The following is a 25,107-nucleotide window of genomic DNA, read 5'->3' on the forward strand; positions in this document are numbered from 1 at the left end:
TCCCCTTCTGCTGGCCTCCATAACAAACAAGAGCTGATCTGAGGTCCTAAAGCTTTGCGTTCTGTCTATATAAACCCGGAGGGCCCGGACGGGACAGAGAAAAGCTAGGGCTGGGTCTGCCTCCTCCAGGGGCAGCGCTTGCAGGTTCACTACCTGGTCCGCGAAGGGAGTGGTAGGAACCTTGGGCACATATCCGAGCCGGGGTCTCAACACAACGTGAGAAAGGCCAGGCCCGAACTCTAGGCACGATTCGTCGACCGAAAATGCCTGCAGATCCCCTACCCTCTTGAAGGAAGCCAATGCTAACAGGAGCGCTGTCTTAATGGACAGGATATTAAGCTCGACTGACAGCAAAGGCTCAAAAGGAGGACTTTGAAGTGCCTTAAGCACCAGAGTTAAGTCCCAAGAGGGTACAGGGTGCAAGTTGCGAGGTGGATTTAGCCTCCTAGCACCCTTGAGGAATCTGATGACCAGGTCGTGCTTCCCCACGGACTTACCTTCAACTACATCGTGATGTGCGGCTATTGCGGCAACATACACTTTAAGGGTGGAGGGAGACAGCCTTCGCTCCAACCCTTGTTGTAGGAAGGAGAGCACGACTCTGATCGGGCAAGTTCGAGGGTTCTCCCCGTGGGAAGAACACCAGCCGACGAACAGGTTCCACTTCAGAGCATAGAGGCGCCTCGTAGAGGGGGCTCTAGCTGAAGAGATGGTATCTACCACTGCCTGTGGCAGGCCATCTAGAACCTCCGCGTCCCGTCCAGGGACCAGACATGGAGGTTCCAGAGGTCTGGACGCGGGTGCCATAGAGTGCCCCGTCTCTGAGAGAGAAGGTCTTTCCTCAGAGGAACCGGCCAGGGAGGGGCTGTCGCAAGGAGCATGAGTTCTGGGAACCAAGTCCGGGTTGGCCAATACGGGGCCACCAAAAGGACCTGCTCCTCGTCCTCCCTGACCTTGCACAGTGTCTGTGCAAGAAGGCTCACTGGGGGGAACGCATATTTGCGTAAGTCCCGGGGCCAGCTGTGTGCCAGGGCATCCGTGCCGAGAGTTCCCTCGGTCAGGGAGTAATACCACTGGCAATGGGTCGTGTCCGGAGAGGCAAACAGGTCTACCTGTGCGGCTCCGAAGATTCGCCAAATCAGCTGGACCGCCTGGGGATGGAGTCGCCACTCTCCCGGAAGGGGAGGCTGACGTGAAAGCTCGTCGGCCACATAATTGAACTCCCCTGGGATATGAATGGCACGAAGCGACCTCAGATGCTTCTGACTCCATAGGAGGAGGTGGGAGGCGAGTCGCGACATACGACGGGAGCGCAGACCACCTTGTCGGTTGATGTACGCAACGGTCGCAGTGCTGTCCGTACGGACCAGTACATGCTTGTGTCTGAGAAACCCCTTGAGGCGACACAAGGCCAAGCGTACTGCTTGCAACTCTAGGCAATTGATGTGCCAATGCAGCTGGGGCCCCGTCCACAGACCCGAGACTGCATGCCCTTTGTACGTGGCCCACCAACCCTTGGCAGAAGCATCTGTGAACACCACAGCATGCCCGGAAACCTGCACTAGGGGCACTCCGGCCCGTAGAAACGCAGGATCCGACCAAGGGGAGAAGGTTTGGCGACAGTGCGGGGTGACTTTGACCCGGAACGTGCCGCTCTGCCACGCCCACCTCGGGACTCGGTCGTGAAGCCAGTGCTGGAGCGGTCTCATATGCAACAAGCCGAGCGGCGTTACTGCGGCTGCGGCTGCCATATGCCCCAGGAGCCTCTGAAACTGTTTCAGTGGGACCGCTGTCCTGCCTCGAAAGGACTTGAGACAGGTGAGCACTGACTGGACGCGCTCCTCTGTGAGGCGCGCAGTCTGAGCGACTGAGTCCAGTTCCATACCGAGATAAGAGATCCTCTGCACGGGGCAGAGTTTGCTCTTCTCCCAGTTGACCTGAAGCCCCAACTGACTGAGGTGACGGAGCACCATGTCCCTGTGATCGCACAACACATCTCGCGAGTGAGCCAGAATGAGCCAGTCGTCGAGATAGTTGAGAAAGCGAACGCCTTGTTCTCTCATGGGAACAATGGCCGCCTCCGCGACTTTCGTGAAGACACGGGGCGACAGGGCCAGCCCGAAGGGTAGGACCTTGTACTGATATGCTCGACCCTCGAAAGCAAACCGAAGAAATGGTCTGTGTCGAGGAAGAATCGAGACATGAAAGTACGCGTCCTTCAGGTCGATCGCTGCAAACCAATCCTGGGGACGGATGCACTCGAAAATGCGTTTCTGTGTGAGCATCTTGAACGGGAGCTTGTGCAGGGCCCGATTCAATACTCGCAGATCCAGGATTGGCCGTAACCCACCGCCTTTCTTGGGTACAATGAAGTAAGGGCTGTAAAACCCTGACCTCATATCGGCTGGAGGGACCGGCTCGATCGCGTCCTTCGCCAGCAGGACGTCGATCTCTTTCCGCAAGACCGGAGCATCCACTAGACGCACACGGGTGAAGTGGATGCCCCTGAACTTGGGAGGCCGGCGTGCAAACTGAATTGCATAGCCGAGCCGGATGGTGCGGATGAGCCAGCGCGACGGACTCGGGAGCTCTAACCAGGCTCCGAGACACCGCCGCAACGAGCCCACCCGCACGACCGGCGTACCCGCGGAGGGGCAGCGAGGTGGAAGGCAGGGACACGGCTCCGGTGGCATTGTAGCGGCCGAGAGCGGGGTCTGGGTGTGTACTTGGACAACACCTACCTGCTTCCACCGGGGGACAGACGGCAGAGAAGACCCGAGAGTGTTCTGCTGCGGGCTGTCGCCTGGCGAGGGAAGGGGAGGAGACGAGGAGCGAGGCCCAAGGGCGGCTGCTGGTCTCCGTGCCTTCCCGCCCAGCGGCAGACAGGAGTGACGTGACCGAGGTGGCGCCACTGCTATCTGAGAGCTGGGGAGAGGGGACTGAGAGTGACGAGACCCGAGGGTGGCGCACACTGACGTCCTACTCTCAAGCGGGAGAGACTGCATGTTCGGCAGTCCCAACCGTGAATGACCCAGAGGAGGAAGAAACTGCTCTTTTAATGAGGTTTTGGGTACCACCGACCAGCTGGTCGGCGGCGGAACAGAAACAAGAAAAATTCAACAAAGCATTCTCCACCCGGCCCTCCTCCGGGGGAAGGAGTGGTGATGACACACACTCCCGAAGAGCAGTTTTCGTCACACTCTCTAGGTCGCTCCTCTCAGGGTCATTTCCCTTCCTTTTGCTGGGGGGGAAACGAACCCCGAGCGGGCTGGTTTTAAGGCGCTTCTGGACCACAGTGTGGACATCGTCTGACCGAAGGCCAGCGCTGTGACTAATCACGGTCAGTCATAAAGCGCAGCTCTACTCCGAGTCAGAACTACCCACGTGCACTGAATGTGCAGGAGTAGTGAGAGAAGAAAAACTTTTGCAGATTTAGGCATGTTTGGCTTGCCATATTGGCGCCAAAATGCTTCCATACTGCCAAAATTTTTCACACCCATCCAGGCACTTTAGAACAGCCCAGGAAAGTGTGGCTGTCAAGTCTGAATCTTCAGCATGAGAACACACCACTATAGTAGGAACTCAGCATCATTTTCAGAGTATAACAGCCCTCTCTCCGATGTAGCGATCGACATCTGCCCTCTCCTGGGGCCCCGAATGAAATGCTTGGCCCCTCATGAGAAAGACCAGAATCCCACCCGAAAGCCTCGACGGCACACGGCACGCTGAGCGGCTCAAGCCTTTACGAGAAAGGGGAGACGAACAACGTGCCGACGTGGTCATGCACTCATGAGAGAACATGAACCACCCACGAACGCAGTCTCAACACACTGATTAGGCATGTGAAACCGTGATCGTGGCCGTCAACCAGGCATGCAAGACAGTGAACGTGGCCATCGTCTCGATGACACACGGCACGCTGGCGCTCAAGCCTTCAGGCAAGGCGAACAACGTGCCGACGTGGTCATGCTCTCATAAGAAAGCATAAACCACCCACGAACACAGTCTCAGCATGTTTGCGATGCGCTAGAGGAGTGGGAAGCTCGTGAGGGTCTTTCACCTGGCGAGACGTTCCGCACTGTAACCCCCAGATCACCAATGCTATTAGCCAAGTAGTCCTCTTTTTTGAAAAGGAACTAGATGGGGAATAAGCAAAGGGACTCAACCTCGTAGAGGTACACGAGTCTCGATCGCGCATCTAGAGCGCCGAATGACGCGCGCTGGGTTGCCGTGACAACCCGCGCTGTCAACCGGCGCTCGACGGCACACGGCACGCTGAGCGGCTCGAGCCTTTTAAAAAAGGGGAGACGAACAACGTGCCGACGTGGTCATGCACTCCTGAGAGAACATGAACCACCCACGAACGTAGTCTCACACACTGATTAGGCATGTGAAACAATGAACGTGGCCGTCAAATGAGGACGGGAAACGATCACATCCAGAAACACACGAGTGAAACGTCATCCTGAAAAGGACGCGATCTTCACTCGTGTTGCTCTTTCAGGAAGAAATTACTCTCTTTATTGTGCTGAAGCACACAGGGACCCAACGCGGCGACACAACGGGGAAACTGCAAGCCCGCTGTGCGCACTCAACCGTTTACCAGCTGTAAAAACAGCTTTTGAATTAACAGCCTGTAGACGCAGCCGGCAGACAGGAAATCGCGCGGTCGCTGAAACGCCGTCTCACCAACACAGAGAGGTCCATTCCCGAAACAGCAGACTCGTAGAGCGTAAGATAAATACAATCTTAAAGCTCATTCACTCAGAGAGGACACAACCGGTCGGCTCCGAAGCAGAAAGCGTTTGTGCATGTGCTTGATTCCGCCTTATACCCGCACTGGTAGGCGGGCCGCGGAATGCAAATCTTGCATGCCAATGTTCATTGGCTCGTTTTAATTCACTCGAAGGCAATTGGTCTCCCTAGCGTGATCCCAATTCGTCAGGGGAACTCCCCCGACGAGGCGTCGGAGTTCCCTGCTGACGAAAGGGAACTCATAGTTACATAGTAACTCACAAGATAGTTTTCTCGTGCACAAGTGAAAGTCTGTATATTTTTATTTTTGCAAGGGTCCCTTTATGGGCTCCGTACCTTTCACACCAAAAGTGAAAGGAATAAGCCTCAGGTTGAAGGGTATACAAATTCACACCTGTGCACCTCACTTTACTTGTAATGCCTTACCCCCCAACACTGATTAAGAAAATATATATATATATAGAAAATAATTAGGGTTAGTTATGGTATTTTAGTTATGAATAGTTTTGTTGTTTTTTTAACATCTGCAGTTCATAAATGGTAGAAAAAATCTGATCAGCGGTCATACTGATTGCACACACTTTTTAATGTTTTGTTTTACATAATATGATATAATATATATGCCATGTGTTTGTGTATGAGAATACTATTTTATTTTTATTTGATTTGATTTGATTTGATTGTAAATGGCGCAGAGAGTTTTCTGCTTACCTAAATAGAATTAAATTGGTGCCACATTTATTTTAATGCTTTGAAAATCTCAAAAGATCAAACGTTTAAAAGAGGAGAACGCATGCTACCTCTTTCTTGCATTTTATTTATTTATCTCTTTCTCTTTCCCTCTGCCAATCTCTTTCTTTCTTTTGTGGTGTTAGGCCCTTTATGTGTGGAATAATAGGAACGATGCTTTCATATTGATTGTTAGCATGAGGTAATCACTCAGAAGATGAAGATAATAAGCTCAGTAGAGAACTATAGAGAAGGACATGACTGATGCCTGGCAAAATGCTCATGCACTGGTAATGATGTCCCCCTGTATTGATTATTACTTCCCACTTACCCCGGCGATTAGTTTACATATTTAATGAAATTCAGTTTAAAAAGCTAAAACATTTATTCAGTCTTTTTTGCGCCATGTATCTATTGCAATATCAATGTCCATCCTTCACAATTTGCCTAATGCGTTTTTTATCAAGATGTTAATCCAAGACTGATGGGGGCAATATATTTCTATGAAATATGGATTTTCAATGGAATACTCAACGCAAAGGGTTGTGGGTAACAAGAGCAGAAAGACAGTGAGGGAGCTGTTCAGGGCTGGGTGATGCAGATAAGAATATTTTTGATTAATTGTTTATTTTTTACAATTTGGTTCTTTGTTTGGTCTGAAATGGCTTAAAATTATTTTATTTTTTTATTATTATTGAAAAAAAAAAAACCCGAAAAGTGTTTAATATAAGAATTAAAATACAGTAAAAATACTTTATTACAGTAATTAATCAAGTCATGTTGCTACACACACACATATAATTATGATTATTATTATTATTATTATGAGTTCAAATGCAAAAGCCTCTAAGTGTCATCTGAAATTTTCTTCTGGAATGATCATTTTTATGAAGCTCATATATTTAAGTTCAGTAATTTCACTTAAATGGCAATGAAAATTACCTATTTTCATTGCCATTTAAGTGAAATTACTGAACTTAAATAAACGAGCTTGATAAAAATGATCATTCTAGAAGAAAAATTCAAATATATATATATATATATATATATATATATATATATATATTACACACACACAAACTTGCCTGCCATTTCCAGATTTTTCCATGCCAGAAAATGGAAGTTACCAGCGTGTCTGTTGTTATCTGATGTCACCGGGTCATCCGGTAACACAATCTCATACTTCCCTGCCCACTCGTAGGCATATTCAAGCATCACTCACGCTTTCTCGGGTCACGGCAGACCACAATCAATCTCTGTCGTTCCCCTTCGCTCGCTCTCTGTTGTGCAAACACTACTCATGCCTGACAGAGCAGCGTTGCATGTTTCGCTCCCATCCAATCCATATTGACGTGTGTCATTTAGAGCTGTGGTCAATGACGAGTCTTTATCACTCCCTTCGCTCCCACTGCCCGCTGACAGCTTCCAGTCTAGAGCTTATGAAAAACACCAAAGCTGCTTAATGGAAACTGCCTACTGCCACCGTAAATGGTAATGTCAGTCAGTCCCAAGTCCCAAGATGTGGTGGAGAAGTGCAGGTTGGGAAATGATACCTGCTGTTTGGAGCTCATCCAGAAAATCCATATGGATTGAGACGAATGTGGATTTCCATACTTTGAAGCTGGCAGTGCAGGCATATTGTGAAGGTAATGATGCAGAAGGTGTGAGAGCCCTACAAATACCGGTTCGCTTTTCACCAAGTTTGTCTTCGTGAGAATTTATTCGCGGATTTGTTTGAGAAAGTTAGGCATGAAATGGCTTTCATTGTCTTTTAATGGAGAGTTAAGCAAACAATTTGTCTTTTTTTCTTTCATTTTTCGCCTCCGTCAGGTACCGTGGGATTGTATACGACACCCTGTTTGATTGATAATTAGGTTGTGATGACTGGAGGGACTTATAACTTTAATTATAATATGATTAAACAATGCCCCCCTCACAGATCAGGCTAACGATGCAGGAAAGCCAATTTAATCCCTGTAAGAATGACTCTGAGCATCACAGGAACGGTAATGAGAGCTTGCAGAGAGAACCCTAATATCCGCCACATGAGGCTCGGTCTCCCTGCGAGCAGTTGTCACCACACACACACTTGAATGGGAAACTTTCTCTTTTACATTCATTGCTCCTAATAAAAGGTAATGGCCCCCAACACTGCACATTTTGGATGTCACTTTTTTGACATCCAATTTGGTTCATAGAATCATTTACTGTTTCTAAGTGTTTCAGATAATTCTGCCCTAAGCTTACTGCTTTTTTAGACAATGGGTAGGCTAATTATTGTCTTTATTTGGCTCATTTGGAACATTTTTGTGGAGACATATTTTGTCTAAACTGCAGTTGCTATTTTTTTCCATGTAAAAATGCACACACGCACAAACACACACACATTTTTGCAAATGTGTTATTTGTTTATGTATGTGTATATTCTAAATTATTTAATTATATTTTTTGTTTACACACTGTATATAAACATTCTTATTATTTTGTATCATTTTTATTATATATTTATTTATTTTTATATTTATTTTTAAGTGTACTGTTAATTTTGTATGTATTCATTTATATTTTAATATACATGTATAAATACTAAGATTTATTATTATTATTAAATAATTTTATATAATAATAAATGTAATTGTGTAAAATTGTGTGTAATTTTAATATAATATATAATAATTTATATAATTTATTTGATCTGTTTGACTTTATATACTGTATATGTAAATGCATTTATTTATTTAAACAGAAAAAAAGGCACAAAAGCTGTCACTGGGACGGTACCATTTCAAAAGGTACACCTTTTGTATCTAAAGAGTGTGTATTAGTACTTCAAAGGTACATATTGATACCTAAAGTGTACATATTAGTACCTAAATGGTACATATTAAGGGTACCGTCCCAGTGAGAGCTTTTGTACCTTTTTTTTCTGAGAGTGCATTAGAGTTTTTTGTTCTGTATGTTGTCAACTTCTCCTCTTCCATACGCACTGGGATGCCGTCACCTGGAGCGATATGGCCTAAATTTTTAGTCAAACGCATGTACATGAAATTGTCTTCTCTGAAAGCATTAGATGCTCAGGTTAGGACCTCAATGGCTGGAGCTTAAACTGCCGCCCACTGTAATATGTCACAACGTATGACCCCAGCAGCTTGAAACTGTAGAGCACCCCGTCAGAGCCGTGTCCCCCAGCTTAACCTTTCATTGGCTCCATATAATGAATCTGAATGGATCTGTCAGTCTACATCCAGGCCTAGCGTTAGAGCTGGTTCTGTCAGCCATTTTATCCTAAGGGAAAGTGCTTTCTAACATTACGGGTGTACCTAGCTGCCCTCTACACTTTATTTGCACTCGTTGTCGTTGGCTTTAACCTTTTATTTGCTGCCTTGCTTCACTTTGTTTTCGAGTCTAACCGGCACCAAAATAATCGAACTTGCAGCAGGTATAGCCTATTTCTAAATTGTCATTAAATCTGGATTATGCCGTCTTTCTCGTCCTCCATGTTTCCTCTTATTGGAAAAGTGTTTCCAGGGAGAGAGTTAGTACATATGGGTTTAACTCATCTAACAATGCAAATCTGATATTTACCCAGCATGTCTTGAGAGCTCCCTGAACATACGCTAACGCCGCCTTCTGATTATTTATGTATAAATTCTGCTCATGTTGTGTGCGCTACTGTATGCAGATGAACAATTTATAAGAGGAAGAATGAATAAAGCATTTTTTAGAGTGCTTTTGAATTGATTCATATTATAAAGGCTCAATTATACTCTCCGTCTTAGCTAGGAAGCTAACCGCTGTTTGTCACCTCCATTGCAATGACACTTTTCATTAAGGCATGAGATGTGTGTATATTACCATTTATTTATCAGTATGTGCATTCCTTGGCCCACTGTTCAATGCTCTAGTGGATTTATTCAATGGTGTCCCATCGTTTGACTGTGTGCGGATACAGAAGCACATGCATAATGTATGGCTACTATGCAGATGTACTTCAGACCACGTTATTTTGCCATTTTTTTCAAGCACCCAGGCTCGATGCATCAATGCCCCCTGTGTTTTTTTTATTTTTTCTTCCCCAGCTAGCAGTCACCTTGACATTTCGAAAGGTTAATTTGATATTTTATTCAAGTTAGCAAGTTATGAAAATAGTTACTCTCTCTAGCTGTAAATTAGCTCTCCTAAGAGCACCCTGATGAAAAAATAGCTTTAACTAAGTGCACTTGTCAGCTGGTCTTTAAATCTTGATGTTAGCTAATCTACCTTAGCAAGATTGGTTAGTTTGATCTATTTTGACTATTTTAGATTAACTTTGGACACTTAGTCAGGCTGGTTAAGATCAGCTAAACCAGCTAAAGACCAGATTTACCAAATTGGGAAACCAGAAAATGAGCTGAACATCATCTTGGATAGGCGGGCAGACCAGTTAAAACCAGCAATAGTTGAATTTCTGTAGCAGGTACATCAGCCTAATATGGTAAGATGGTGTCTCTAAGATGGTCTGTTTAGATGGATTTTGGCACTTGTCAGTTGGTCTGGCTGGGAAACCATCTAAAGACCAGCTTGGCTATGCTGTGAGACCAGTTAAATCAGCCTAAGATGGTTAGGTTGTCTACCCTAGGTTGGTCTTTATTGATTTGACATGTTTTTAGAACATGTTTTGGACTGAATTACCAGATGAAGCAACTAAAGGCCAGCTTGGCCATATTGGGAAACCAAAAAACAAAACAAAAAAACACTTGGATAGGTTAGAAAGATCAGCCAAACCAGATAAAACCAGCAATACCACCTTAGTTGAATTTTTGTAGCAGGTAAACCAGCCTAATTTGGTTAGCTGGTCTCTCAGTCTGGTCAAACCAGTTAAGGTGGTCTGTTTAGATGGTTTTAGAGAGTTTTGGGGCACTTGTCAGCTGGTCTGACTTGCTAAACCAGGTAAAACCAATAAACCTTCTTAGGCTGGTTTGTTATTATTTTTTAGTTTGCTTGTTTTGTAGGTGCAGAGAGGTTTTGCATGCGGTTTATATTTTTTTAAAATCCTAGTTATAGATTATATTTAGTTGCATTTTATTGTTATCGTTTAGCGTTCTTTTCCCCTGCTATCTGTGGTCCATTAGAACTGGCCTGTTGCGACCTATTTTTTGGGTTGTGACCCACTAGCTTAGAACCCCTAATCTAGATTATCATATTGTCTGTAAAATGTGGGCTATAAATTAAACATGTCGTGCATGTTCTTTCTCCATTATGAACTGTTCATGACACTGCTTAGTATAAAGGAAACGTGAACTCTTCTCATTAGACATGTTAATTTAGTTTTTAAAGGGTGGAGAAACTACTTAGACTCTCCTTTGATCATTATTGATCAAAGCTCCAAAATGCGCGAGCAGGTTGCGCTTGTCCTTGCGCGGAACGTGCCGACAAAAGTGTTTAAAGATTCACGAGAAAAATTTCCCCCTCATTTGTGCAAATGAGCAACAATGCCGTTTCCCAGAGCTTACAGTTTCGGCCAATTTCATGATATGCATGGGATTCAGCTCGTATGCCTCTATCTCCTGCCCTATCTTGCAAATGAGAAAGGTTATCTCGCTCGCACCAATTGATGAATGAATGAGCGTGCAAAGGTTTAGGCCGTCATGGTCCGCCAGGCTGCAGGCCAGGTGAGACATATCCTGCGGGTTTTAATATTTCATACTCTTAAAGGAGAGAGACTCCCACTGAGATCAGATCCAGAACCTTCCGCAGCGCTGCAGGATCCTGCCGGCTGGAAGCCCTTTAAGCGAGGAGTGAGCGTAAAACGGAACAAAGACGATTATACCCTGTTCTTTGCTCTCAGTAATAACTATGGTAGATAAAAGTATAAAAGCAGTTGTCATACAATTTACTAAATCATTACAATTGGGGACTGCAGAGGCAAATTAGCCTGTAATCTGACAAAAAGTGTAATTAAGGATTATTCTAACAGTTAATGTTATATATTAAAGATAGATTTTTTTAAATTAATCCATTATATTCTTTTTGGGAGCATTTGAACATGGATTACACTGTTTTTGGCCTACATAATTCAAAGCCTAAATTGCAATATAGTGTTGTGTGTTGGTGTACTTTTTTTTTCTAGATCTTTTACCTATTTTGTTATGTTATGTTATGTTATGTTATGTTATGTTATGTTATGTTATGTTATGTTATGTTATGTTATGTTATGTTATGTTATGTTATGTTATGTTATATGTTATGTTATATGTTATGTTATATGTTATGTTATATGTTATGTTATATGTTATGTTATGTTATGTTATGTTATGTTATGTACTGGGCAACGGTTAATCGTGATTAATTATATGCAAAATAAAAGTTTGTGTTTGTGTGTACTGTGTATATTTATTTTGTGTATATATAAAAACACACACATGCATGTATATATTTAAGAAACAAATGGTATTTAGATATAAAATATTTATATAAAATTAAATTAAAATTAAATATAATATAATATAAACTAATATAATATAATAATATATATACAGTATATACATGTAAATATTTCCTAAATATATATGTACATGTGTGTGTGTGTGTGTGTATTATACAAAATAATTATACACTGTACACACACACATTATGTAAACAAACTTTTATTTTGAATGCGATTAATCGTTGCCCAGCATATTTAATTTAATTTTTAATTTTTTTTTATTTTATTTAATTTTATTTTATTATTATTTTTTTTTATATGCATTTACCTCCTAGTTCATCTGCCCATATTTTTTTATATTATTGAAAATACATTTCATCTAGTTTATCTGTCTCCCATGTTGGTTTGTTTGTTTGTTAAAAATATAAGCTACAATCTTTTATTATATCTAATTATCTTTCTCTGAGTTGTTTTAAATTTTTTATTTTAGTGCATTTTATCTCCTAGTTGATCTTTTATATGTTTTGTTTTGTTTACTATATTATCACCGGAGGTACATATCCGCTTAGAAATGAGGGCCTTTGAATAATGTCCAATGAGGACCTTGAAGTGAAAAAGATTGTGAACCACCGAAGGAGAAGTGAAGGAGTGAAAGAGAAGATATAAGAAGGGAAAGAGGATAGTGTCAAGTACTGGAATGACGCCCCTGACTCAACATTTCCAGGAAGTTGAAGACCCTCTAAATTCTCAGTGGAGCCTTCATGATCACGGGCAGATCTGTCAGAGTTGACATTTAGACATTTGGAGGAGGTTGATGTAGATGATGTCTGTTTTTGGTGCAGGAGTGGGGGTGGCTGCGCTCAAAGGTTGTTTGAAAGAGCGTGAAATGCGATACTGAGAGGGCTAGAGATGGTTGTTGTTCGCAGTGATATTGCTGCTCTGGGAGTAGGTGTTGGAGTCATTGGCATCGAGATGGTTCCGAAAGGAAGCCCTTCATTGGACCAAGTGATGTAGTTGTGGGTGGAGGTTTATGTGGGATTGACCTCACACTCTTCCGTCTGTCCAGTTAAACGTATGCAATTATAATCCCATATGTTACTGAGCACCGAGAAGATCCTTTTAGAAAGCCTAATATGTTTTACTCGCACACAAGGTCCAACTGCTTGCTAATTTAGGCTTAGTTAAGAAAAATTACAGACAAATATTTATAATATATATTTTCTGATATTTAAATATCACGGCATTTGCATCAGCAAGATTAAGATTGTTCTTCCAATTTGTTGAATTATATTTTGCGAGAATACATTTTAGACTGTATCAAAATACAATGGCACATTTATATCACATCTTGCAGCTTAGTTTTTGCCTTAATCCAGAAGCTCATGTTTTGTTTGACTTCGTTTGCGGGATTCTGATCGCCCTGGGCACCAGTGGTGAATTTGGCACGCCGAATAGCTGGACAGACGTGGCCAGGAAAGGGCTGCAGTCCAGAAAGCATTCGTACACAAAGCCCTGGGCACAGAACTCGTTCTGGCTGCAAAATGGAGGAATGCCAGCAGCTCTCTGGACTGTGGTTGACTGATGGGTGCTGGAAAAGTTGATGTTTTGAATAACGGTGTCCTTCACCTAGTTTGCTACTGGTTCTCTGAATGGACCTACTTGGCATTGTGTGCATTTTTGTGAGTCCTCACTAAGAACTCTATTGTGCTGTGGCAGGAAACTGGAAGGAGTGGTGTTTAACTGCAGCTGCAGTATCCGTTGGATCCAGCTGTGGCAGCAGCGAGGCGAGGCCGGACTCCATAACCAGCAGCTGTTCTGCAACAACGGAGTCTCCAAGATCCCTCTACAGCTCATGAACATCTCTCAGTGTGGTATGGGACACTTTCTGCAAAGTGTGGTTGTCATGAAAAGAATGGTTTGGGTTCAATACAAGTTAAAAGGGATATTTCACCCCAAAATTACAATTCTCAGTTCTGTCAATATTTACTCATCTTCATGTCATCCTATCCGGCATGACTTTTTTTCTTCTGTAGAACTCAAATGGCCAAATGTTGTTTTGGACCCCATTGACTATCATTGAATGGACAAAAACAAGCATTTTCAAAATATCCTCTTTTATGTTCTGCAGAAGATAGTCATACAGGTTTGAATCAAATTGTGAGTGAGTAAAGAATCACAGAATTGTTGGGTAAAATCCTTTAAGTACTTCAACAGAATTTATGGCAGTGGCGATTACCACAGCATTGTTGTTCTTCCTAATTTTTGAAGTGAAAAAAAAAAAAAAGGCTAAAAATATAGCTTTAAAACTTAAACAATTATAAATGTTAGCATGGGTCTAGTGTGGTAAAATTGCTTCCTGATGTTGTTTGTGTAAAATTATACCCTGTCATGTATTGCCATTTATCCACTGATCTATATAGAATGACATAAAATGTCATTATATAGATCAGTGCATTTATCTTAAAAAGCTGGTAAACTGAAATATTATTATTGTTTTTAAAATAATGGATGTCAAGATTATTTTCTGTGCCCACATTGATGACATAATGGAATTCTTGTCACAAATGCTGTCAATAGAATTCAGCTATTTCACTTATTTAGATTACCTTATACATATTTATATTAAAAACAATAAATTACCTACTGTTTATTTTTCATACCAATGACTGCTTGTCTGTTTCCAACCAAGATTTGCCAGAAATCAGCGTAAGTCACAGTAACCTGACGGTGATAGAAGGTGACAGGGTCACAATCACCTGCAATGGGTCAGCGGTGCCTGTACCGGAAGTGGATTGGACCGTCGGTGAACTGCACTCAATTAACACACACCAAGTAAGGCAGACTTTTGCTAACTAGAAATAAACATGCACTTTTTATGTATTTTTGGCATATTTAATTTAGTCGACAAAATCTTTTGGAGGCCAGCTAAACCAGCTTAAACCACTTTAAACTAGTAAACTGTGCTTAAGCTGTGTGTTTTTTCTCTGCTGGATGGGCAGTACAGCCTTAAAAGGACTTTACTACTTATCCCTTACATCCTGGTTTTATTCCTTTCCAAATAAAATATGGCGTCTACCACGACTCAGATCTATTAAATGATCCACTTGAGCCTTACAGTGACTAGTTAGACCATAAACCATTTGTTGAATCTGTGTAAGCTTGGTTGTGTTTTCAGAAGCTATTGTGTCCTCCTCTCTTCCAGTCCAATCAATATCCACCGAATGTCCACTCCATCAACTTAACTCTGGTCAATGTCAGCCGAGACGATAACAGCTTCATGCTGACCTGCATTGCAGAGAATATAGTTGGGATGACTAATGCCTCAATACAGCTTTCAGTGCAGTGTAAGTGCCTCTTTTTTTGCTTCTGTGCCTCTCGAATGCCTTTACATTCAGCCTCACTTCCTCTAACGCGCCAATTCTACCTTTCTGCCTCAGAGTAGCTCACCGAACCTGGCTGTGTCTGCCTCTTTAGCTTGATAACGTCAATTGCTTCTGTACCTCACGGCTACCAACTCTTAATTTGTATTGCCTTTTGTTTTAAAGGGTAGGCATTTAGGGAGGGAAGATCACCAAAAAGCTTGCTTTCTTTTTTTCTTCTTTGAAGCAGTGAGTATTATTGATTGAACTAGCTCTGGAGAATGCAGAATCAATGCTAGAACAAGGTAGGGGTGAAGTGTGTAATTTTTTGTTATTAAAATACTTACTATTATTTCATCTTAACATGAAGGCAACTCTGAGTAAGTCGTTATGTCGGTTGATGTTGCTGAAAAGTGTAACCACTGTGGCTCTGGGGATTTCAAAGCATTACTGTTTGATTAAGCATTCTGACCAGCACAGTATAGCAACTGGCTCAGCCAATGGGATGTGTTTGGGGCGGGGCTATCTGATTGATTGACCAATGACAGAGAGAGAGAGAGAGAGAGAGAGAGAGAGAGAGAGAGTGTCATGAAAACCTGTTTGACAACAAATTGTTTTGACATAATTACGTTTTAGTGAATTGGTGGCTAATTGGTATGAATTTGTAAAATCTCATTTGATTTGCATTTTTTTTCTTTGTCTAAAAAAAAAACATACAGATCACATCATACAAATTCATGTGAAATCACCAACTTGTAAAATAGTAACGTTTTCTCATGAGATCAGGTTGGATTGTTTCAGATCGTTTTTGTTTGGTGATGTTAGTTCACACTTTACCTTTTAAATATTTTGTATATTGTCTCTCTTTCTCAAATCAAATTCTATAAATCACAGTGAGGCTATTTAAATTGGTTATGAAGTCTTGAGAAATTGGTTCATCAGAAACAATCTTACTCCTCCTAAAAAAAAGAAAAAAAGAAGAACTCGGGTACTACAACCCTATGTGTTGTAGGAAAGTCATTTGTGTAGTTTATTGATCTATGAAAGCGAGAGCTGTTCTTCATCTGGACTTTTCACACAAAAAAAGGCTGTAAGTGAAATATTAGAGAGATTTATCAATGTTATCATGTTTCAGTGTGCAGTAGGCTACATGTGATTGCTTTGTGGCAGAGTTAGGTGGTGTATTTTCTGTGTTTGTGTGTTGGCAAGGATATGCCGGGGTCTTAGAAATCAGAAACTTGGAAATGTTCCAGTTTTTGTTCACTTAAAATGTGTTTTTGCTTTATATTACACTTGGAAAAAAATCAATGCATGCTGCATTTTTGGCATTAAGTTTATTTTTCCCATATAGGGGTACGAATGCAAAAAATAATGTCCCAAATGAAAAATAAAATGAAAGAAACAACAATCCTGAGGCAATAAGAAACTCATGAAAATTGGCAAAAAGACACTATGCCTCTAATCAAACATATAAATCCTACCCCTGAGAAACAATAACAAAAAGACAAAGAAAAAGCCAAGAACAAAGGCATAATCTGCCTCAAAAAAAGTATCCATATGTAAAGACTTGGCTCTACCCATCACATTTTGACATCCAGTAATAAAACTTCAGTTGATCTAATTAAATGAAACTAATGCATGAAAAATGACTCCAGAACTGACTAACTAGGTGATGTAATGACTAACTAGAAGTGTGCTTAAGTATATGCTAGTATACTTAATGAAGACCATTTGAATGTGCTTGTCTGTTGTGCATAGTTAAAACTATTTGAGTTTAAGGCATAAATCAGATAATTAAGTGATTTAAATATTAATTCCACCATTGCCATTAATTAAAATAAATTGAAAAATAAAAAATCACAGTATGCTACACCACACCATCAAACAACAGTTGTTTTCGCCCACTTGGATTGAAGTAAGGCAATTATAGACTTCCTTATATGAACACAGCTACAGTTACAACGTAATGTGAGGTCTCCGTGTTGAATATGTATTTACATTTATACTGAACGGTGTTGGCCAACAACAATGTAAGATGATTCTTCCCACGCTCAATATCTATTGACCGCATGAGATTTGCTTAGAGCGGCAAATTCTGTGGAAATAAGAGTAAGTCTCTCTCTCTCTCTCTCTGATGTTGAATTGATAGGAAGGTAAATCTCTCTCTCTCTCTCTCTCTCTCTCTCTCGTCTCTTCTCTCTCTCTCTCTCTCTCTCTCTCTCTCTGTCTCTCTCTCTCTCTCTCCCTCTCTCTCTCTCTCTCTCTCTCTCTCTCTCTCTCTCTCTCTCTCTCTCTCTCTCTCTCTCTCTCTGGCCTTGAGACTGGAGAAAAGTCACAGAAATTAAGGGATGTTAAAACTGTTTTTTTGAGAAGTCTCTTATTCTCACCAAGGATACACGTATTTGATTGAAACAGTTTTTCTTATTATCAATGTTGAGAACTACGGAGCCGCTAAAGGGACATGGTGTGTGGAAAAAAAATGGGAGAGAAAACAAGACGATGCTTCTGCGTTCAATCGCAAAACCTTTGTGTTCCCTGAGAAAACCTTTTGAGCTCTTTGCGAGTGAACGCAAAACATTATAATTGCTGACAGCTACCGTCTAACTAACACATGGTGGGTGGAGAAGATAATGGAAACTGCAGTTGTTTCCCACCGTTGGCTCTGCGCCTCCATTCCAGGAAATGTCCGCTCGCACACATGCTTGATGGCCAGCCAGGCAGTTAACTTGGGATCTTCTGTCCAAGAAGCAGGATAGCGGATCAAACAAACATCCGTATACGCATACGGACCACCTGTGCCACAGCAGCCTAAGTCCCACTCATGCATAAACGTGGTTTATGGTTATCCGTGCTCATTGGTCTATGGATTTATGTTGGACGGTAGCACAAGGTAGTTATCCTTTCTGTATAAAAAGTAATTTGTTTCTCTCCTGCAGTCCCTCCCGTCATCATTAAGTTTGAGGAGCCGCAGAAATTGCACGACACATGCATGATTTTCACGGTCCGTGCGCACCCCCTGCCCACCCTGAGGTGGTACTATAAGGGCGAGGAGATCAAGACCAACGATTACGTTCGTCCAGATGTGGAGGTCTATCAGGACAACCTGGAGGGATGCCTCATGTTCAAAAACCCAACACACCACAACAATGGCAATTACACGCTGGAGGCCAGCAACTTCCTGGGCGTGGCTGTCAAAACTGTGTACGCCCACTTCCTCCAACCACCTTTTGATGGTACGTGACTGACTTATACTCAATTAAATCGCACATTTCAGGTCTATGTCAGCCTGAAATCAATAGTTACATGTTTCTTTCCCCCAATGAGTAATATACACATTTTCAATTTAATTAATAACTGTCAAATACGTATAAAGATCTCTTTTTCTCATAAGAGTGGGAAAAAGTAATGCAAAAGGAAACAACATATACCGCTTAGTGCACCAGCAAATCTGACTTTAAACGCTCTGGTACTGGTGTGTACATGAGGAGGGTTTCTGTGATTTGAGCTGTTAGGTTGCTGACGCCGTGTTGAGAAACAGAATCGACTGGATGTCATTCAAAGGCCCCGCTTGAATAACTTATTAACACTGAGGTGAGAATCAACCAGGATTATAGATAAATATAGATACAGACCCTCACTTGAAAAGTGCACATTTCTTGGTGTGATGCTATAGCAGGCATAAGAGTGTATTCTGGAAACCTAGGTTCAGTCTGTGCTTAAATAGGTATGTATATGTAGAGTTAGGTTCTATCTGTCTGTCTGTCTGTCTGTCTGCTTTCGTTTAAAGCTGGAAAAAATCTATATACAGTAAAATATGTGTGAAATATATTTACACTAGAGGTCTCATGAATTTTGAACCTCTCTGCACTGTTAATGTGTATATATGCACTGTATATGTGTATATATATGTGTGTGTGTGTGTGTAAATATATATATATATATATATATATATATATATATATATATATATATATATATATATATATATATATATATTTATTTATTTATTTATTTATTTTTTTAATGCAGATTATATGACGACCTCATGCATGATTCCACATTAATGTAATATTATATATATGATAAATATTGTAATTATTGTCCCATATTATATTCTAAAAGACTAATTTGAACATTACCATAATTGCACAAGAAATGCACTGAAGGGTGCATGCTGATCATTTTAAAATGTGTTTACATGAGTCCTTAGAGCTGATCTCGACATATTCATATTTGGTAATTATATATGTGTGTTGTTGTTTTTTTCTCCTTTTCTCTGTAGACTACCCCGATTATGGTGAGTTTCTCCCTTTAATTGGATGCTGCATGAATTTTTGTAACTTATTCATTAGTTTTGTTTATCATAAAACAAATGATGATTTAGAAAGAAGCAATTTAGTTTGTGCACTGAACAAACAAATATCCTCCAAACAATTACCTTGGCCTTATTTTCAAATGGCTGGCCGCCATAGTTGGGCATGCTGTTATTAGACCCGTTTTGTATTTTTGGCTTAAAGTGACCGATATCTGTCAGTATGTGGGAAAAATCAGATCCTTTTCCACAAGAAATGTATTTAATGTGGATCAAGGACAGTGTCCAGAGGACAGTCACTTACCTTCACAAGAACATTTCTTACTCTGATACCATCCTAATTTACCATATTTAATAAAGTTGATGCATGGAAACTCTGCGAATGACAGATTGTTACTGTCAGAGCTCTGAATGAAGTTGGAATGAAGATGCCTGTAGTGTAGAATATCAGGTTTTCCACACGGGTCCTCTTTCGAGGTAAAAACAATATTAAGGCTTTTGTTCAATACTACATGAATAATAGTGGCAGATTAATCTAGGAGCAGACTCCCTGTCGAAATGGCAATATCCTTGCAAAAAAACGGGTCTAATAAAACAGTATTTGCCCCAAGACATGTTTAGTGAATAATGCCTAACAGTTCTCTTAAAACCAGGGTTGTCTATTCCTGTTCCTGGAGGGCCACCTTGCAGGAGAGTCTACTGTAGCTGCAACTCTAATTAAACATGCCTGAACCAGAAAATAAAGGTCTTCAAACACTAGAATCTTCCAGAAAGGTGTTAAACGCAGCTAAACTCTGCGGGACATTGGTCATCCATGTGCAGGATTTGACACCCCGTCTTATGGTGTGTTCAAGTACTCCTGGGAAGTTTGTATTTACGACTTGGGAAGTTGTAATTTATAAAAGCTACTTAAATGTCCTGATTGATAAGCCAAATCCAGGCTTAATCTAAGCCCTGTCTGAGAAACCAGGCCAAAAATACTTAAATGAAAGTGTCAGCTTGCTTATTTTGGTCAAGATAAGGATTTATTCATTCCACATGTCATGCAAACAAGAAACTATGCTTCTAACCACAGGTCAAGAGTGGTAGTTTCAACCACACAACTTGTTGAGAACTTGTTGCGTTGTTGGGAAAACACCGGGAAATACAGACTCGTTGAACTATTTTGATAACGACGGAACTTTCAACCATAGTTGGCTAATGATGCTTTTGGGAAACACACCCCTGTTTTGTTCTCTATGAAGCCCCTCCTTCTGAAAAGCGCAAGGTGCTCTGATTGGTTGGATGGACCATCAGGGCGTGTTTCAGGGAGTTCAGAAACTGCTTACTGATATGGAGAATAACTCCCTTTGGAGTGACTTAAATTCGTAAATACAATCTTTTCGAAATGATTTGAATGCACAATTAAAATAGTTACTCAGAGTGAACATATAATGCATCCATCACCTTCTAAAGGCTACATTGACAAAACCAATTAAGTTATGTTACCAATCAAGCTAGTAATATAATGTCTGGAAATCAATTTAAAAATGACATAAAATGGAGGGGAAATTAAAACAATGCTAATTTCATGGAAAGATACAGTACATAGCTCCAAAATGTATTTCGGTAAATTAAAGTTTGTAAATTATATAATGCATATACATATACTGTTCAAAAATAAAGATGTTGTCAAATGTCAGTTGGGATGGTGAAAAAAGTTATATTTTATACCTTTATACATTTTAACGTAAAATTAACATAATTGAACAAAATTTGAACATTTGGACATGTTTATGTCAATTACCCCAAAGTATCTGTTGGGGTCACAGTCCTGTATCTCTATGTGGTCTTTTTATTTTCCAGAAGTTTCAGAAATGTTTTCTCTGAACACTACTAAGCTCTTGTTTGTTTCCTAGTGAGTCCTACTCCGACCGCCATTCCCACCATGACACATCGGCCTGAAGAGGACACGTTTGGCGTGAGTGTTGTTTTCTCTCCTGAGATCGAAAGCACCTACAGTATTTGAAGTATAATGAGGTTTCCCAAGAACACATGGTAAAGGTTGAAAACAAACCCCATTTTCGTTCATTTTCCTTCTCACATTGCACATCCTATCTTCAGGTTCCCTTGTGGCTTACGTGTTTTACAGCTTCTTTTAAAAAGTACTTTCGTTCTGTAATTGACTGAATAGAGATTATTTTCTCATCTGAAGATTTTAATAGGGACTTGGGCGACGGCACAAAGAATAAGCTTGGTCCTCGATTGTTTGGATTTCGTAATTACAGGGGAAAGCTTTTTGCTTCAAATAGCTTTATTCCAGCACTTTGACTGCTTTGATTTATTGTTTATTGTCTATATTTTGTGTTTATCTGGAGCATTTAGACATTATATTAAGTTGTACGCTTTGTATTTCCCAAAAGAAAGTGTATTTTGGCTGTAAGTTAACCACTATCACTCTCCTAGAATACCTAACATGAATTATTATTATCATAATTTTTTTCTTTTATACGCTTTGCTCTTCCCTTTTCATGGAATTTATCAAAGCTACTGCTGACATATGCAATTTATGACTCCAATTATATAAACCTCTCATGATTACAACATCAACATCAAAATAAATCATATAAACAAGTCAAGACACGCTTCATAGGTTTGCTGTAAAATTGCTATTTTTTCCCCCTCGTGTGCGAGACACACGAGATTAGACAGAAATATTTATTTGACACATTTTAGGTTGCTAGTTATGCCATTCCTGGATTGTAGTTTTCTCGTAAAAAGCTTTTAAAACATACGTATAGGCAGGGTTAAATTATATTGACACATGTTTTGAGAATCAAGCATGCTAAAGACATGTTTTGAGAATGAAGCTAATGTCATAGCTAGCATGCTAATAGTACTATTTCTGCTGTGTGTAGAATGTAAACAGCATGCAAATTTGCCCTGTGCGGACATGTAGAATACCCAGATGACCTGCTATGTTTGCCAAAATGTGCAACTGAGCATACCACAATGCATTGCGCTTGACTTGACCTTTCATTCCGGTGTGATTAATGAGCCGGAAACAACCTAATATCTATCTCTTACCAGACTCAATGTCTCTCATTCGCTAATAAGTGTGTGTATTTAGTATTGGTACGCACAGGAGAACTTCTCATGAAAAATTTGTTCTTAACCTCGTTCTAATCTAATTTGGAGTATTCTAATAAATGAGCAACCTTGTGCCCAAGGTTAGTAATTTGCATAGTTCACACACGACCTGTCTCCATATAAGGGTTTTCCTTTATAATTTCATCGCATGATTATAAGGCCACCCAGAATATGTGATTTTTGTACACATGTTGTTTGTTGTTCCTACATTTTTTCATACATTTAGAATGAAATTTAGAATGAAAGTTGTCAGGAAACAGTTTTCCCACACAAATGCGTGCGCACACACTTAGTAAATGCTACCCATTATTTTGATCCGACTGTCACAAGTTAAGAATTTACAAACTTTAATTACAAAGTCAAAATGTACTGTGTGAATTTAACATGCAGTGTTAAGAGACAACACGTGACAACAATGTAGCATGCTAATGTTAGTTTTATCCTTCCATATTGAGTAGTATTACACAATTTTATTTGAATTAGTAGGTAGTAAACAGTTTATACTCTGCAGTAAGCTGTATGCTAGTTTTATGTTCTAAAAATGATCCTGTTTCACTTTAAACCTGTTAAAGCTAAGCTAAGCACTTTTAAATTTTAAATAAATTAAATGTTGTGTCTCCTGCTTCTCTATTCTCTAGGTGTCGATTGCGGTTGGCTTGGCTGGCTTTGCCTGCGTTCTCCTAGTCGTTATGTTTGTGCTAATCAACAAATATGGCAGACGTTCAAAGTTTGGCATGAAAGGTAAGCCAGTGTAAACTATTCAGCGGGAAACTTGGCATGTTGCTTTATTAGTGAATAAGTGTGACATCAACTGATTAATTTTTTTTGGTACCAACAACTGTGGTTTGTAGGAAGAAGAAAAATGATATGCTAATTATTATGCTTTCTATTTTAGCAGTTTGTTCTGACTCAAACTGTTGAGTTGAGCGTCGCGTGTTCAGCTAGGCAGGTTGTATTTTGCAAATGTTTATTTGTGGGGGTTCGAACGTGTATATACATTTTTAGTTGTTCATTAAACTGAGCCAAAATGGGTGTCGTGTTTACCGATTTCAAGAAATAATGAGCCTGATGGAGTTTCAGCCACGCTTTTAGTCCCTAAATAGGATTCATATGTCACTGTGCTGGATGGACCCTTGGGTTTGTCCGAGTTCCAAAGCCTATGCGTTGCTGGCGAGCAGTTAGAGGACGCCGTAGTTAGCCATCGCCTTGGTTACGTGCTGGGATGGCGGGATGCTAGGCTCAGTCATGCTTTCCTGATTCTCCAATGGGTTTGGCAGCGTTGTTGTTTTCCTCTCTCCTCTCAGAATCCTCCAAAGCATGATCGGTTTGGCAACCCATGATGCATTTTGGCTACTTTTTTAGCCAGAGTAGTGGGAAACAACCCTGTTTTGTATCCCAGCTCTGACATAAAAACCAGAAATTTCACATTTTCCCCCTTGACACCTCAGTCATTGTAAATATGAGTCATCCAGACGTCATTTAATGGCTTCGCAGTGAACATTGCATGTGACATGTAGGCTCGTGTGGAACCATGCAACACCAATTACAATACAACCAACAAAATGCTCATGTATCAAAGGGATAATTAATGTGATGCTTTCAGTCCCTGGAGCCTCTTGCCATGTTATATTTTTCATTCAACATCAACTGGAATCTAATCATTGGCTCTGTCTGGTGGTAGCAGTGTCAGAGTACCCATAAGTCCCTGCTACGGCACAGACAGAGCTCTAAATGAATGTGTGCCGTGTTGGCTGACTCTTGCCTTGGCACAATGCCACGTTCATTGACTTTCTCCGTTGCACTTTGGTTCCCACGGGGACATTCTTTTTTTCCCCCTCCTCTCTTTCTACAGTGTTTTACAACCGCTACCCTTGTCTCTTCTCTCCACCAATCCCTTTATACCCTCGAACCCTCTTCCGTCTGTTACCCCCCACTCTTGTTGACAGAAAGCGAGAACTCTCAATCCTTTTTTAACTAAGCTAATTAATTGGAGATTAAGCCGATAACTTAAACGGATGTGGAATTAAGCAAGAGAATGGAGGAGGGAGGAGAGCTCTGGATGGCGCTGGAAGAAGTCCGGCAGCCTGTTCCGGCTCGATCCGACTTGTTCCGGCTGTTTGGGTCTCCAGCAAATTACAGGAAGATGATTGTTGTGCTTTGGTTTGCTTGTACCCCGTTATTCAGACTCTAGAAAGAAAGTATGAAAGAAAGAACATCCGCATACTCTAGTAAAAGGCCTCTTTTACAAGAATTTATTGGGTAAATTCATGAGCTATGGCTTATTATTGGGAACTTGTGAATATTAGCTGAATAATTTGCATTTAGCACTTTTTATATCCTTAAGTTGCTTAATTGTTGTGTAACAAACATGACAGTGAGTGCTATTGTGCTGATAGACATTGTGTGTTTTTATGTTT

General features: G+C 40.9%; 1 protein-coding gene across 3 annotated transcripts in view; it reads left to right on the forward strand.

The window, feature by feature from the left end:
- ntrk3a (neurotrophic tyrosine kinase, receptor, type 3a) overlaps nt 1-25,107 on the forward strand; it is a 215,508-nt gene that overhangs the window by 107,774 nt on the left and 82,627 nt on the right. For all 3 annotated transcript variants that reach the window (XM_079859110.1, XM_079859111.1, XM_079859112.1), the window contains exons 5-11: nt 13,607-13,761; nt 14,580-14,722; nt 15,093-15,234; nt 18,186-18,482; nt 19,532-19,546; nt 21,460-21,521; nt 23,329-23,431. In XM_079859110.1, the coding sequence (XP_079715236.1) occupies nt 13,607-13,761; nt 14,580-14,722; nt 15,093-15,234; nt 18,186-18,482; nt 19,532-19,546; nt 21,460-21,521; nt 23,329-23,431 (917 nt within the window). The remainder of the gene's footprint in view (nt 1-13,606; nt 13,762-14,579; nt 14,723-15,092; nt 15,235-18,185; nt 18,483-19,531; nt 19,547-21,459; nt 21,522-23,328; nt 23,432-25,107) is intronic.

Source organism: Squalius cephalus (genome assembly GCF_949319135.1).
Source record: "Squalius cephalus genome assembly, chromosome: 23".
Taxonomy (NCBI): domain Eukaryota; kingdom Metazoa; phylum Chordata; class Actinopteri; order Cypriniformes; family Leuciscidae; genus Squalius; species Squalius cephalus.